The following is a 14,799-nucleotide window of genomic DNA, read 5'->3' on the forward strand; positions in this document are numbered from 1 at the left end:
AAGGAAATCAAAGAAACACAAATAATACAATAATAGTAGGGGACTTTAACACCCCCCCTCACTGAAATGGACAAATCATCTAAGCAAAAGATAACAAGAAGGGATGCCTGTGTGGCTCAGTCGTTAAGAGTTCGCCTTTGGCTCTAGTCATGATCACATTGAGCCTGCATCAGGATCCCTGTTCCATGGGAAGCTGCTTCTCCTTCTCCCACTCCCCATATTCCCTCTCTCACTTATATTCCCTCTCTCACTTGCTCACGCACTCTGTCAAATAAATAAATAAATAAATCTTTAAAAAAAAAAAAAGATCAACAAAGAAATAAGGGTTTTAAATGACACATTGGACCAGATGAACTTCACAGATATATTCAGAACATTCCATCCCAAAGCAACAGAATACACATTCTTCTCTAGTGCACATGGAACATTCTCTGAAATAGATCACCTCCTGGGTCACAAATCAGGTCTCAATTGGTACCAAATGATTGGGACCATTCCCTGCATATTTTTGGACCATAATGCTTTGAAACTCAAACTCAATCACAAGAGGAAAGTTGGAAAGAACTCAAATACATGGAGGCTAAAGAGCATCCTACTAAGAATGAATGGGTCAACCAGGAAATTAAAGAATTTTAAAAAATCATGGAAACAAATGAAAGTGAAAACATAGCTATTCAAAATCTTTGGGGTGCAGCAAAGGCTGTCCAAAGAGGGAAGTACATAGCAATACAAGCCTTTCTCAAGAAACCAAAAAAAGTTCTCAAATATACAACCTCACCTTACACCTAAAGGAGTTGGAGAAAGAACTCCTTTGGAGTTTGGAGAAAGAAAGAAGAGAAGTAATAAAGATTAAGCAGAAATCAATGAAACAGAAACCAAAAGAACAGTAGAACAGATCAACGAAACTAGGAGTTGGTTCTTTGAAAGAATCAATAGGATTCATAAACCCCTGGCCAGATTTATCAAAAAGAAAAGAGAAAGAATGCAAATAAATAAAATCATGAAGAAAGAGGAGATAACAACCAACACCAAAGAAATACAAACAATTATACGAACATATTATGAGCCATTATATGCCAACAAATTAGATAATCGGGAAGAAATGGATGTATTCTAGAGATGTAGAAACTACAAAAACTGACCAGGAAGAAATAGAAAACCTGAACAGACCCATAACCAGCAAGGAAATTGAAGCAGGAATAAAAAAATCTCCCAACAAAAAAGAGCCCAAGGCCAGGGTTCCCAAAGGAATTCAATCGAACATTTAAAGAAGAATTAATACCTATTCTTCTGAAACTGTTCTAAAAAATAGAAATGGAAGGAAAACTTCCAAACTCATTTTATGAGGCCAGCTTTACCTTGATGCCAAAACCAGACAAAAATCCCACCAAAAGGGAGAATTACAGACCAACATCCCTGATGAACATGGATTCAAAAATTCTCACCAAAATACTGCCAACAGGATCCAACAGTACATTAAAAGGATTATTTACCACGACTACGTGGGATTTATTCCTGGGCTGCAAGGTTGGTTCAACATCCATAAATCAATCTACTTGATCCATTACATTAATAAAAGAAAGAACAAGAACCATATGATACTCTCAATAAATGCAGAAAAAACATTGAACAAAGTACAGCATTCTTCCTTGATTAAAACTCTTCACAGCATAGGGATAGAGTGTAGATACCTCAATATCATAAAAGCCATCTATGAAAAAACCTCAGAGAATATCATTCTCAGCGGAGAAAAACTGAGAGCTTTTTTCCTAAGGTCAGGAACACAGCAGGGATGTCCATCACCACCAATGCTATTCAATATAGTACTAGAAATCTTAGCCTCAGCAAACAGACAACAACAACAACAACAAAAAAAACCAAAGACATCCGAATCAGAAAAGAAGTCAAATTCTCACTCTTTGCAGATGATGTGATACTTTATGTGGAAAACACAAAAGACTCTATCCCAAAACTACTAGAACTCATACAGGATTCAGTAAAGTCGCAGGATATAAAATCAATGCACAGAAATCAGTTGCATTTCTATACACTGATGATGAGACAGAAGAAAGAGAAAGTAAGGAGTTGATCCCATTTACAGTTGCACCAAAAACCATAAGATACCTAGGAAAAATCTAACTAAAGATATAAAGGATCTATACTCAGAAAACTATAGAATACTCATGAAAGAAATTGACGAAGACAAAAAGAAACAAAAAATTTCCATGCTCATGGGTTAGAAGAACAAATATTGTGAAAATGTCTATGCTACCTCGAGCAAGCTACACATTCAGTGCAATCTCTATCAAAATACCATCAACTTTTCCCACAGAAAAGGAAAAAATAGTCCTAAAATTTGTGTGGAACCAGAAAAGACCCTGAATAGCCAGAGGAATGTTGAAAAAGAAAACTGAAGCTGATGGCATCACAACTCCGGACTTTAACCTCTACTACTAGACTGTAATCATCAATACAGCATGGTTCTGGCATAAAAACAGACACATAAATCAATGGAGCAGAATAGAGAACTCAGAAATGACTCTCAACTCTATGGTCAACTAATCTTCAACAAAGCAGGAAAGAATATCCAATGGAAAAAAGACAAGTCTCTTCAACAAATGGTGTTGGGAAAATCAGAAACCACATGCAGAAGAATGAAACTGGATCATTTCCTTATACCATACACACAAAAAAAGACTCAAAATGGATAAAAGGTCTAAATGTGAGATAGGAATTCATCAAAATCCTTGAGGAGCACACACGCAGCATCCTCTTCACCCTTGGCTGCAGCAGCTTCTTCCTAGACACAACACCAAAAGCAAGGGAAGCAAGGGCAAAAATTAACTATTTGGACTTCATCAAGATAAAAAAGCTTTTGCACAGCAAAGGAAACAGTCAACAAAACCAAAAGATACTTGATAGAATGGGAGAACTTATTCACAAATGACGTACCAGATAAAGGGTTAGTATCCAAAATTTATTTATTTATAAAGATTTTATGTATTCACTTATTTGCCAGAGAAAGAGAGAGAGAGAGAGAGAGAAAGAGAGCACAAGCAGGGGGAGTGGCAGGCAGAGGGAGAGGGAGAAGCGGGCTCCCTGCTGAGCAAGGATCCTGATGTGGGACTCTATCCCAGGACCCATGAATCACGACCTGAGCGGAAGGTAGATGCTTAACCAACTGAGCCACCCTGGGATCCCAGTATCCAAAATTTATAGAGAACTTATCAAACTCAACACCCAAGGAACAAATAATCCAATCAAGAAAAGGACAGAAGACATGAACAGACATTTTCTACAAAAAAGATATTCAAATGGCCAAAAGACACATGAAAAAGTGCTCAACATCACTCAGCATTGGAAAAACACAAATCAAAACCATAATAAGATACTACCTCACACCAGTCACAATGGCTAAAATTTAGTCAGGAAACAACAGATGTTCGTAAGGATGTGGAGGAAGGGGAACCCTCCTACACTGTGGATGGGAATAAAAGCTGGTGCAGCCACTTTAAAAAACAGTATGGAGACTCCTCAAAAAGTTGAAAATAGAGCTACCCTATGACCCAGAAATTGCACTACAGGGTATTTAACCCAAAGATACAAATGAGTCATCCAAAGGGGCACCTGCACCCCAATATATTGTGGGTATGTCCACAACAGTCAAACTATGGAAAGAGCCCAGATATCCAATGACAGATGAATGGATAAAGAGGATGTAGTATGTGTGTATATATACACACACACACATACCACATCTATATATATATGTATATACATATATATATATACACACACATATATGTGTGTGCATACATATATACACAGATACATACATTGGAATAATTATGCAGCCATCAAAAATAAAATCTAGCTATTTGCAACAGCGTGGATGGAACTAGAGGGTATTATGCTAAGTGAAGTAAGTCAATCAGAGAAAGACAATTATATGATATCAATGATAAGTGGGATTTGAGCAACAAGGCAGAGGATCATAGGGGAAGAGAGGAAAATAAAAAAAGAGAAGGAGACAAATCATAAGAGACTCACTCTCAGGAAACAAACTGAGGTTGCTGGAGTGGAAGAGGGTGGGCGGGATGGGGTAGCTGGGTGATGGACACTGGGGAGGGTATGTGTTGTGGTGAGCACTGTGTATTGCATAACACTGATGAATCACAGACCTGTATCCCTGAAACAAATAATACATTACAGGTTAATAAAAAAAAAAAAGTGCTGGCTTTCCGCTAGGCCTTCACTGACATCACCCTGCCTTGGAGGTAAAAAGGTACCTCATGTGGAGGCCGCTTTTGGGTGACAGGCTTGAGCAATGGAATATAAAGTGAGGCAAAAGGGCCCACACTGATCCCAACCCTTGGCTGAATACAGGCAGGTCTATCAGGAGATCCACCTCAAAATATCCATAGGCCATAACTGACAAATGGGCTACTTACAACTAGGCACAGTTACCAAAAACAGGAAAATTTAATACCACACCATACCTCCTCACCTTCCTGCTTTAAGTCTAGTCCCACTCACTGCCTTCTTGCTGAAGTCTCTCCTTTTCTGTCCTGCTCCCCGATCCCTTGCGGACATATTCAATAAACTTCTATCTCCTTTGTTCTGTCTCCGGTGAATCCTTTCACAGCCCATGCCCACTTCCATCCTCACCACCCATGCCCACTTCCACCCCATAGGTTTGCTTCACATCTGGGGGTCCCCATACGACTGAGACAGACACCACACCTTACTGCAGCTCCCAAGGGCCTCCAATCCGTCTCCTCAGACAACACCTCTACGGGGGGGGGGGGAGATATCCAGTTAATGTTTGTAGGTGGGTTGGAGTCTAGGCTCTGTTGTTGTTTCCATAGACCCTAGAGGGAGGAGGTCTTATTCCCACCAGGTAGAGATAAAAGTTGTGATTTTCCACTAGGCCTTCTCTGACTATCCCAGCAGCAATGGTGACCTTAGGAAAAGGATGCACTAGAACCTCTAAAGTCTTTCCCATCCCTGTGATTCTGAACTTTATATAAGTGAAGATTTGCATTTAAAAAATATTTTTTAGTGATTTCTTTGAGGAGGAGGAGAGACAGTTGTCTGAAAAAGCTTCATAAAAGCACCCCCCAACCCTGGGCCCAGCATTTGCCTTCTGAAATCTTGGAGGGTTTTTCACCTGAATCCTATAGGGAACTGTAGAGTAAATACTTTCATGTGTCTTCATAGTTAGACTTTCTGATCAAAGAAAGCTAGAAATTCGGTTAAAGGAAAAGTCTTGTAAATTAAAAGGTGATTTACTAGCCAGAGACCTCTGAAGACACTTGACTTAGTTCCCTGTATTTGCTTTTCAAAGGGGGATGAAAGGAGTGGGTTGCTTACATTCCAAAGGACTGTAAATGCCAAGGTTTCTCTCCATCTAAGGAGTGGAACAGGGCAAGATGTGACCTATTTTTACTCTCAGATTAATAATTATGGAGTTCCTCTTCTGCAGTATAAACTGTGGTGTCTCTCTCAATCAGATGTGGGTCCCCAAATATAAGGACGACAATCAGGTGGAAGCCAAGCCTGACACTCAGGTGAGGCAGACAAAGGAGACAGAAGTTTATTGAATACACCCAAAAGGAAGCAGTGGGCAGGACTGCAAAGGAGAGACTGCCTGCATGGAGGCAGTGACTGGGGCTGTACTTAAAGTGGGAAGGTGAGAATGTATGGGGAACGTTGGAATCTTCCCTTTTTTGGTAGCTGTGTCTGGTTAAGTAGCCCATTGGTCAATTAGGTCTTATGGATATTTTTGAGGTGGGTTGTTTGATGGGCTTGTCTGTTTTCAGCCAGGTGGTGGCTATGGGCCCTTCTGCCTTCATCAACTTTCCATTGCTCAAGCCTGTGGCCTAAAAGCAGCCTCTACATAAACCCTTCGTGTGCAGGATGACATCTGTCTCTCCTGCAATGCCTGTGGGGTATTGGGCATGAGGTATGAGCATAGTTATTACTGTAAGTAATAATAACTGTGATCTCTGCCCCACAAACCTCATTTTTATTTTCAGGATAAAATGATCAGATATAGATATACTCACCACAAAGGGAAGGATACACTCGTGCTGATTTTGTACCACGTATAAGCTGAAGAGGGACATGCGGCTGGGGCCCATCAAGCTGCAGGCTAGAGAGAAAAAGTTCTGCAGAGCCTCACAGAGGTTGGAGCAGGTGTCAGCCCAGGATGGTAGAGCAATCTGCACAATGAGAAGCCTTGGAGGTTGCTGGTACATCTGCATGGGAGTGGTGGGTCCTTTACCAGTGCTTCGCCCATGATACATGGTAACCAGACCAGAGGTGGAACTGCAGCCGCTACCTGGATATTCTCTATACCTACAAGGAAGAAAGAGAAATCACTGGCTTTCATAAAACTGAATTATGCTTGGTTGAAATGATGAACATAGGCTTAGTGAACTGAGTCTAGAAAGGAGTCAGACTGGGTACTAACTCAGGTTCTCTGCCCCATCTTAACAGCTCCCAAGGGATCTCCATATTTACCTGTAATGTAAGGCTGAGAGTGCTTGCAGATGCTGAGTGGAACTAAACAAAAAGAGACACAAAGGCTAAATTACAGCCTCAAAGTATATGCTCTCATTAACTTTATTTCTTTTTTTTAAAATTTTTTCAATTTATTTATTTTCAGAAAAACAGTATTCATTATTTTTTCACCACACCCAGTGCTCCATGCAATCCGTGCCCTCTATAATACCCACCACCTGGTACCCCAACCTCCCACACCCCCGCCACTTCAAACCCCTCAGATTGTTTTTCAGAATCCATAGTCTCTCGTGATTCACCTCCCGTCCAATTTACCCCAACTCCCTTCTCCTCTCCAACAATCCTTCAACGGACGAATGGATAAGGAAGATGTGGTCCATATACACTATGGAGTATTATGCCTCCATCAGAAAGGATGAATACCCAACTTTTGTAGCAACATGGACGGGACTGGAAGAGATTATGCTGAGTGAAATAAGTCAAGCAGAGAGAGTCAATTAACTTTATTTCTTTTTCAGGATTTATTGTACTGTATTCTATAATTTGTTTCTACAACTGCCTCTCCCACTACATTGTGAGCTTCCCAAGACTAGAGAACTTGTCTTGTCAACTTTATCTACCAATGTTTAGCACAGTGTTTATTTGGTACATAGTAATTCTTAAACATAAAAATATGACCAAGTTTTCTCCCACAAGATCCATTCAAGACCCTTTATGACTTGACCTTCAGCCTTACTTAAGGCTATTCACCATAAGCTTTTCATTGACTAAAACCGAATATACTATTCATTTCAGTGTGTTTGCTCATACTGTTTTCTCTATCTCCAACACCCTTGTTTTCTTTCTTTCTGGCTATTCACATCTATCCCCAGGGCTGAGACTTGGAAAGGAGAACAATGAAAACATAGAACCATATTAGGACTGAGAAGGGGACATCTGTATGTATTGGTAAATGCTGTAAATTGTAAATGGAAAGGGTTATGGAAAGATGTAATTTACAACTTTATGCCAATAAATTTGATAAAGTAGAAAAATCACTGTAAGAGTATATCTAACCAATACTAGATCAAAAAGAACATTTAAAAACCTAAATAGTTGTAACTATTGAAGAAATTTAATTGGTAGTCAAGTATCTCCCCACAAAGTAAACTACAGGGCTGCATGATTCCACTGAAGAGTTCAATCAAATTTTCGAAGACCAAGAATTGCAATGTTAAACAAAGTCTTTCAGAGAATAGGAGAATTACCACTCTATTAGTTTTACTAGGTTAACATAACCTTTGCTACCATAATCAGATAAGAATATTATAAGGTTGTTGGGCAACCTCATCGACAAACCTAGATGTAAAACTCCTGAACAAATACAAACAAATTGAAAACAGCAATACATAAAACAAGTAATACATCATGACCAAGTTGGGTTTACTGCAAAAACAAAACGTTGATATAAAGTTAAAGTCACTGTAATTCATCACATTAAAAGATTACATAAGAAAAATGATATGCTCATCTCATTAGATGCAGAAAAACTTTTGTCAAAACTTAACACTCATGCGTGATAAAGATTCAAACCAGGAACAGATGATAGAAATAATCTCATAAATATGTTCACAAAAATCTAAAGCAAGTATCTTTTGGGGAGGAGTGGTAGAGGGAGAGAGAGAATCTTAAGCAGGATCCACACCTAGAGCAGAGCCCCACACGGGGCTTAATCTCACAACCCTGAGATCATGACCTGAGCAGAAATCAAGAGTCGGATACCTAACTGATTGAACTACCCAGGTGCCCCCAAAGCAAATATCATTCTTAATGGTGATGTTGAAAGTTTCCATCCAAGACAAGAGGACTGCTCTCATTACTTCTATTCAACACTGTAGTGAAGGTAGCAATAAGGCAAGATAAGTAAATATAATGCATTGCAGTGGAAGGAAGAAACTGTTATTGTCTGTAAATGATATGATTGTACATACGGAAAATCTAAAAGAATATACAATTTTATAATTTTTCCCAAAGGTCTCATCTTTTGTTAAAATTTTTGTCTTAGATACTTACGTTTTTGTAGCTTAAAAAGTTGTCTTTATTGGTTTTTTACTGCCTCACCGAGAGAGCTTATTTTTTTAATGTTAATTTACATCACCTCTTTTTAAATTTCATTTTTAGTTTGTTGCTAATATATAAAAATAAAATTGATTTTTATATATTTTGTATTTCACAAACTTGCTGTATTCTCTAATTATAATAATTTATCTGTAAATCCTTTTGGATTTTTTGTCCATAATCATATAACCTGTGAATAATGACATGTACTAGGACACATGAACAAAGTCAGATCATAGCAGCAAAAGGCTATTCATAACAGTCTTGTTCACAATTACTGCAAACTGCAAACAACACAAATGTCAATCCATATTAGAATGGATAAATTCTGGTATATTTACACATATAGCAATAAAAATGAATGAAACATGGGCACCTGCGTGGCTCAGTCAGTTAAGCAGCTGCCTTTGGCTCAGGTCATGGTCCCAGGGTCCACATCAGACTCCCTGCTCAGCAGTGACCCTGCTTCTCCCTTTCCCTCTGCCTGTACTCTGTCTACTTGTGCTCTCTCTTTATTGCTCTGTCAAATAAATAAATAAATAAAACCTTAAAAAAGATGAAAGTAGTTACATCTAATAACATGGATGACTCTAAGAAACATAAGCAAGACACAAAGAATACATATAGTACAATTCCACTTACATAGATTTTAAAAATAAGCACAAATAGCTATATTATTTAGAGATACATACATAATAGTTAAACTGTTTTTAAAAATCAAGGAAATAACTATCATAAAATTAGGATAGTAATTTTCTCTAGAAAAGAAGGGGAGCATCAAGATGAGAAGGGAAAAAGAGGAGGTTTTGGGGGACTGTCAATGTTCTATTTTGACCTTGTGATTACCTAAGTGCTCACTTTATAATTATTAAGCTCTAAGTTCATATTTTTATGAAATATTCTCTATATATGTTATATTTAATCATAAAATATTTCAAAAAGAACATTAGGATGATCATAAAAGAAAACATTTTCTTCAAAGATTTTATTCATTCATTTTTGAGAGAGAGAAAGAGCACACGTGCACACATGAGTGGGGAGAGGGGCAGAAAGAGAGGGAGAAGCAGACTCCCAGCTGAGCAGAGAGCCCGATGCAGGGCTCGATCTCAGGACCCTGGGATCATGACCTTAGCTGAAGACAGATGCTTAACTGACTGAGTACCCAAGTGCCCCGAAGAAAATATATTTTAGATTAAAAAAATCCTCTCTGGTAACTGAAATAATTCTATATAATTGCCTGTTAGCTAAAGAGTGCAAGGATAATAAAAACTTATTTGATTTCCCCAGGTCCAAGAGAAATATAATATTATTTATAATAATTTTCAGAAACACTTTGGAATTCAGGATCTTGAAAAGTGATCCAAGAATGCATAGATAAATGTGTTCCTCAAAATTAATCTGTGAAGTTATTCCCCTTCAAACTTTCCTTTTTGGTTAGTGGAAATCAGCATCTGTTCATTCAGCAATTTTTTATTGGGCTCCAATTATGTACTGGGTACAAGTGAACAAATAAGTGAATGAATATGCTAATCAATTAAAAGTAATTTTGAACTAGAAATCCAAATCAATGACAAAAAGTATGAAGATGGCCCAGAGAAAGTGTCACCAGCAAAAAAACAAAAAACAAAACAAAACAAATCTTCATATTAAAGAAACTCTTGGAGCTATTTTACAAAATTCAAAGCACAAAGGATATAATGTTGGAAGTGGATCCAAACTTAGAGAGGAGTATGACAATTAGCTAAGGCATAGAAAAGATGCTTGCTCAATCATAAATTATACCACGAGAAGAAGACAAGCACAGGGTTGTCCAAACTATTCCTGGTAAGTTTTTTTTAACACAGAAATAGAACATTCTGATATCCAATATTTCCAGTGTTTTAAATTACATTATGTTGAATAGATACTAGTTTTAGTATTTTTTCCCACTTATAGCTGATAGTAAGACAGATTTTAACATTTTGACAATTTGAATGGTCCTGGAACAAATCTAACTTTCCCCCATTGATTGTTAAGATCACTTTGAACGGTTTCAGCTTGCACAAGTCATTTTTAGATCTCACATTGTGTGCAATTCCAAGACTGTAATTCATATGAAGTAAGAGACAGTTCTATTCCCTCTACTCTCAGACATGATCAATTCATGCATCTGATGCATCTGGGCATAAGGTTAAGCAGGATCTGCCTATTTTTGATCCTGTACTCATCATTTTTGTTCAAACACCCACTTATTGGTGTCTCTCTGCAAACTGGTTAAACCTGGAACTGGGCCTTGAACCACCGAAAGCCATCAAGTTACTCCCTTACTGAAAACCCTTCAATACCATAATCCCAATTACATTGGGAACAAAATTCTTATCCTGGCTCTGAAGTTCTCCATGTATCTCCCTCCCAAATGTCCACCCTCATGCCATGCCATCCCCTGCCCAGCCCTCTCCCACCCTAACCCCCCCAAGGCACCTTTCAGGTCCACAAACGCGTGGGCCTCCCATTGTGGCTCCTGCAGCTGCTGAAAGTTTTTTTCTATCATTACCCTTCTTAACCCTACTCTGACTTTAGGCCTTTATAGGTTAGGGCCCCTTTACGTTCCCTCACAAAAGAGCCTTTATATATATACTATGTATTTGTAAATTCTGTAAATTGTAAATGGAAAGGGTTATGGAGAGATGTAATTTACAACTTTATGCCAATAAATTTGATAAAGTAGAAAAATCACTGTAAGAATATATCTAACCAATACTAAACCAAAAAGAACATTAAAAAACCTAAATAGTTGTAACTATTGAAGAAATTTAATTGGTAGTCAAGTTCTCCCCACAAAGTAAACTACAGGGCTGCATGATTCCACTGAAGAGTTCAATCAAATTTTCAAAGACCAAGAATTGCAATGTTAAACAAAGTCTTTCAAAAAATAGGAGAATTACCACTCTATTAGTTTTACTAGGTAAACATAACCTTTGCTACCATAATCAGATAAGAATATTATAAGGTTGTTGGGCAACCTCATCGACAAACCTAGATGTAAAACTCCTGAACAAATACAAACAAATTGAAAACAGCAATACATAAAACAAGTAATACATCATGACCAAGTTGGGTTTACTACAAGAACAAAACGTTGATATAAAGTTAAACAGTCACTGTAATTCATCACATTAAAAGATTACATAAGAAAAATGATATGCTCATCTCATTAGATGCAGAAAAAATTTTGTTAAAACTTATTTTTTTTAAAGATTTCATTTATTTATTTGACAGAGAGATCACAAGTAGGCAGAGAGGCAGGCAGAGAGAGAGAGGAGGAAGCAGGCTCCCTGCTGAGCAGAGAGCCCGATGCAGGACTGGATCCCAGGACCCTGAGATCATGACCTGAGCTGAAGGCAGCGGCTTACCCCACTGAGCCACCCAGACGCCCAAACTTTTGTTAAAACTTAACACTCATGCGTGATAAAGACTCAAACCAGGAACAGATGATAGAAATAATCTCATAAATATGTTCACAAAAATCTAAAGCAAGTATCTTTTGGGGAGGAGTGGTAGAGGGAGAGAGAGAATCTTAAGCAGGATCCACACCTAGAGCAGAGCCCCACACGGGGCTTAATCTCACAACCCTGAGATCATGACCTGAGCAGAAATCAAGAGTCGGATACCTAACTGATTGAACTACCCAGGTGCCCCCAAAGCAAATATCATTCTTAATGGTGATGTTGAAAGTTTCCATCCAAGACAAGAGGACTGCTCTCATTACTTCTATTCAACACTGTAGTGAAGGTAGCAATAAGGCAAGATAAGTAAATATAATGCATTGCAGTGGAAGGAAGAAACTGTTATTGTCTGTAAATGATATGATTGTACATACGGAAAATCTAAAAGAATATACAATTTTATAATTTTTCCCAAAGGTCTCATCTTTTGTTAAAATTTTTGTCTTAGATACTTATGTTTTTGTAGCTTAAAAAGTTGTCTTTATTGGTTTTTTTACTACCTCACAGCAGTATATATAGTATATATACTATGCCTTTATAGCTCTTATGACTCAGTGTCTGAAAAATGATTCAAGGGTTCTCCCTCCTGCAGGGCCGCATTAAAATTTCTTGAATCCTAAGCACTTTCGCCTTCGTGAGGCACTTCTTCATAAAAATAAATAAATAAATAAAAATTAACTAACAGAAATAGAAAAAAATCAAAACAGGTTTTTTGACCCTAAAGGGCCACTGTTTTCTTGACTTTACAAGAGGTTCAAACATTGTCGGCTCCCCCACAAAGCGTCGAGGGGCCTAGGCACCGCGCCCACTGTGCAGGCAGATTGGCAGTCCAGCCCCCAGGCCTGGGAGCACCCGCCCAGTCGAGGTGGCGTCCAGGTCCTCCGACACGTGAGTGGAGAGGCAGCCTCTGGGCCCACAATGGGCGTTGGTGCTGCCCCGGCCGGGACCGCCAAAACCTGCCTGAGGGTGGCTCAAGCTCAGCCTAGGCCCACCCTGCGAGGCGCTCTTCCCCCGCGCAGCCTCGGCGCCGTCCTCCCACTGAGGCCCTCAGTCCTCCTCTGCCCAGAGGCAGGGAAGAGTGAGGGTGTTCCCACTTCCTTGGGAAGACAGAGGCCCCATTACCTGGTCCTCCTGGCTCTCGAAGCTTGCCTGCGCCACGCCGGGTGAGGAGGGCGGCGACTGCGCAGTGCGGCTAGCTGCGCGCGCAGCCTCAGGGGCCGCCTCAGGGTCTACCTCAGGACCACAGTTTCCCCAGTCCTTGGGCTCCAGGCAAATGGCTCTACTTTGGCCCTGAGGTAGAGTTTTGGATCTCTGTTGAGAATGCTATGCTAAACTTGATACTTCCTTGTTAGCTAACTTCTACCCTCAGTTAAATATTCCAGTAACGCCCCTCCGCCCCCCCCACATGCCAGTGGCATTCCCACTGTGTCCTTAGCTTTAACCTTTCTCTTCCACATCATTCATTCACTTAGTCACTCTTTTATCCAATAAACACCTGTTGAGGGCAAACTACGTGTCAGGCACTGTGCTAGGCTTGCGGTTTAGTGGACACACTATGGTCCCTGCCCTGATGGAGTTTAGTCTACTCTCAAGAAGCTCTTTCAGGTCTTCAAACCTCTACATTCCAAGAGGGTCTGCCCCCTCTCTACTCACGCTCATTCTCATTTGCTTGCTGTTGATTCTTACAGTACCTTTGACAAAATCCAGTGGAGATAGGAGTGTCCTGGTAGTTTGCTATATCAATCTCAAACGTCTATTTTCCCTTGTAGACTAAGCAATTTGAAATCGGGAACCATGTTTTGTGTGTCTTTGCTCAGGGGCTATGCTACCCTTCTCTGTAGTGTCACTATTTTAGTTTATGTGCTGCCCAAGCGAGCAGTAGAAACTGTATCTTAATCTTCTTTTTACCTCTGGTACTTTAAAAATGCCTAGCACATAGTAGGTCCTCAATAACTAGTGAATGAACAAACCAGAATGGGCACTTTAGAGAGATTACCCTGATGGCAATCTGGAAAGGGAGAGATTGGAGGCAGGTTTTGTTGTGTTGTTTTTAAATGAAACTATTGCACAGTGTAGGTGAGCAATAATAAGGTCCTGAACTATGATGATAATGGAAAGAAAAAGACATATTTAAGTTATTTATGAAGCAGAATTAACAGGACATGATGACTGCTTACATGTGGACATGGTAGCCAGCCTCCAGGACGGACCCCTGCAATTCTTGTGTTCCACTTTTGTGTAGTCCTTACCCATAGTGCATCAGAGTTGTTCTGTGGGCTGACAGAATATTGCATAAGTTATTATATTTTACTTCTGAGAATAGACTATAAAATACATTGTGACTTTCACCCTTTTGGATCACTTGCTTAGAAGAAGTAACACTATATTCTGAGGACGTTCCAACAACCCCATGGAGAGGTCCATATAGAAAGGAATTGAGACTTACTGCCAATAGCCACTATCAATTTACCAGGCATGGAATTAAGCCATCCTGGAAGTGGATCATCCAGCCCTAGTCAAACATTCATGTGACTGTAGCCCCATCCAATATCAGGACTACAGTTTCTTTTTTTTTTTAATTTTAAGATTTTATTTACTTATTTGTCAGCGAGAAAGAGATAGAAAGAGCACACAAGCAGGGAAAGTGGCAGGCAGAGGGAGAAGCAGGCTCCCTGCTGATCAAGAAGCTCCA

At 39.4% G+C, this 14,799-nt stretch overlaps 1 protein-coding gene across 6 annotated transcripts in view; it reads right to left on the reverse strand.

The window, feature by feature from the left end:
• The window catches only part of LOC101684480 (meiosis 1 associated protein), an 81,055-nt gene extending 67,762 nt beyond the window's left edge, over window positions 1-13,293 (reverse strand). For 5 of the 6 annotated variants that reach the window (XR_006606446.1, XM_045079060.1, XM_045079059.1 and 2 more), the window contains exons 1-2: window positions 13,230-13,293; window positions 6,069-6,360 (exon numbers count right to left, since the gene is read on the reverse strand). Coding sequence is in view for 5 of the 6 variants with exons in the window: in XM_045079060.1 (XP_044934995.1) it covers window positions 6,069-6,308 (240 nt within the window). In the remaining variant the exon portion in view is untranslated. Of the gene's footprint in view, window positions 1-6,068; window positions 6,361-6,525; window positions 6,564-13,229 lie in introns of those variants that run through there. The other variant, XM_045079058.1, reaches the window with a different exon arrangement.
• Between the last annotated feature and the right edge of the window lie 1,506 nt (window positions 13,294-14,799).

This window comes from Mustela putorius, unplaced genomic scaffold (assembly GCF_011764305.1).
Source record: "Mustela putorius furo isolate JIRA1106 unplaced genomic scaffold, ASM1176430v1.1 tig00000281_pilon_pilon_pilon, whole genome shotgun sequence".
Classification (NCBI taxonomy): Eukaryota; Metazoa; Chordata; class Mammalia; order Carnivora; family Mustelidae; genus Mustela; species Mustela putorius.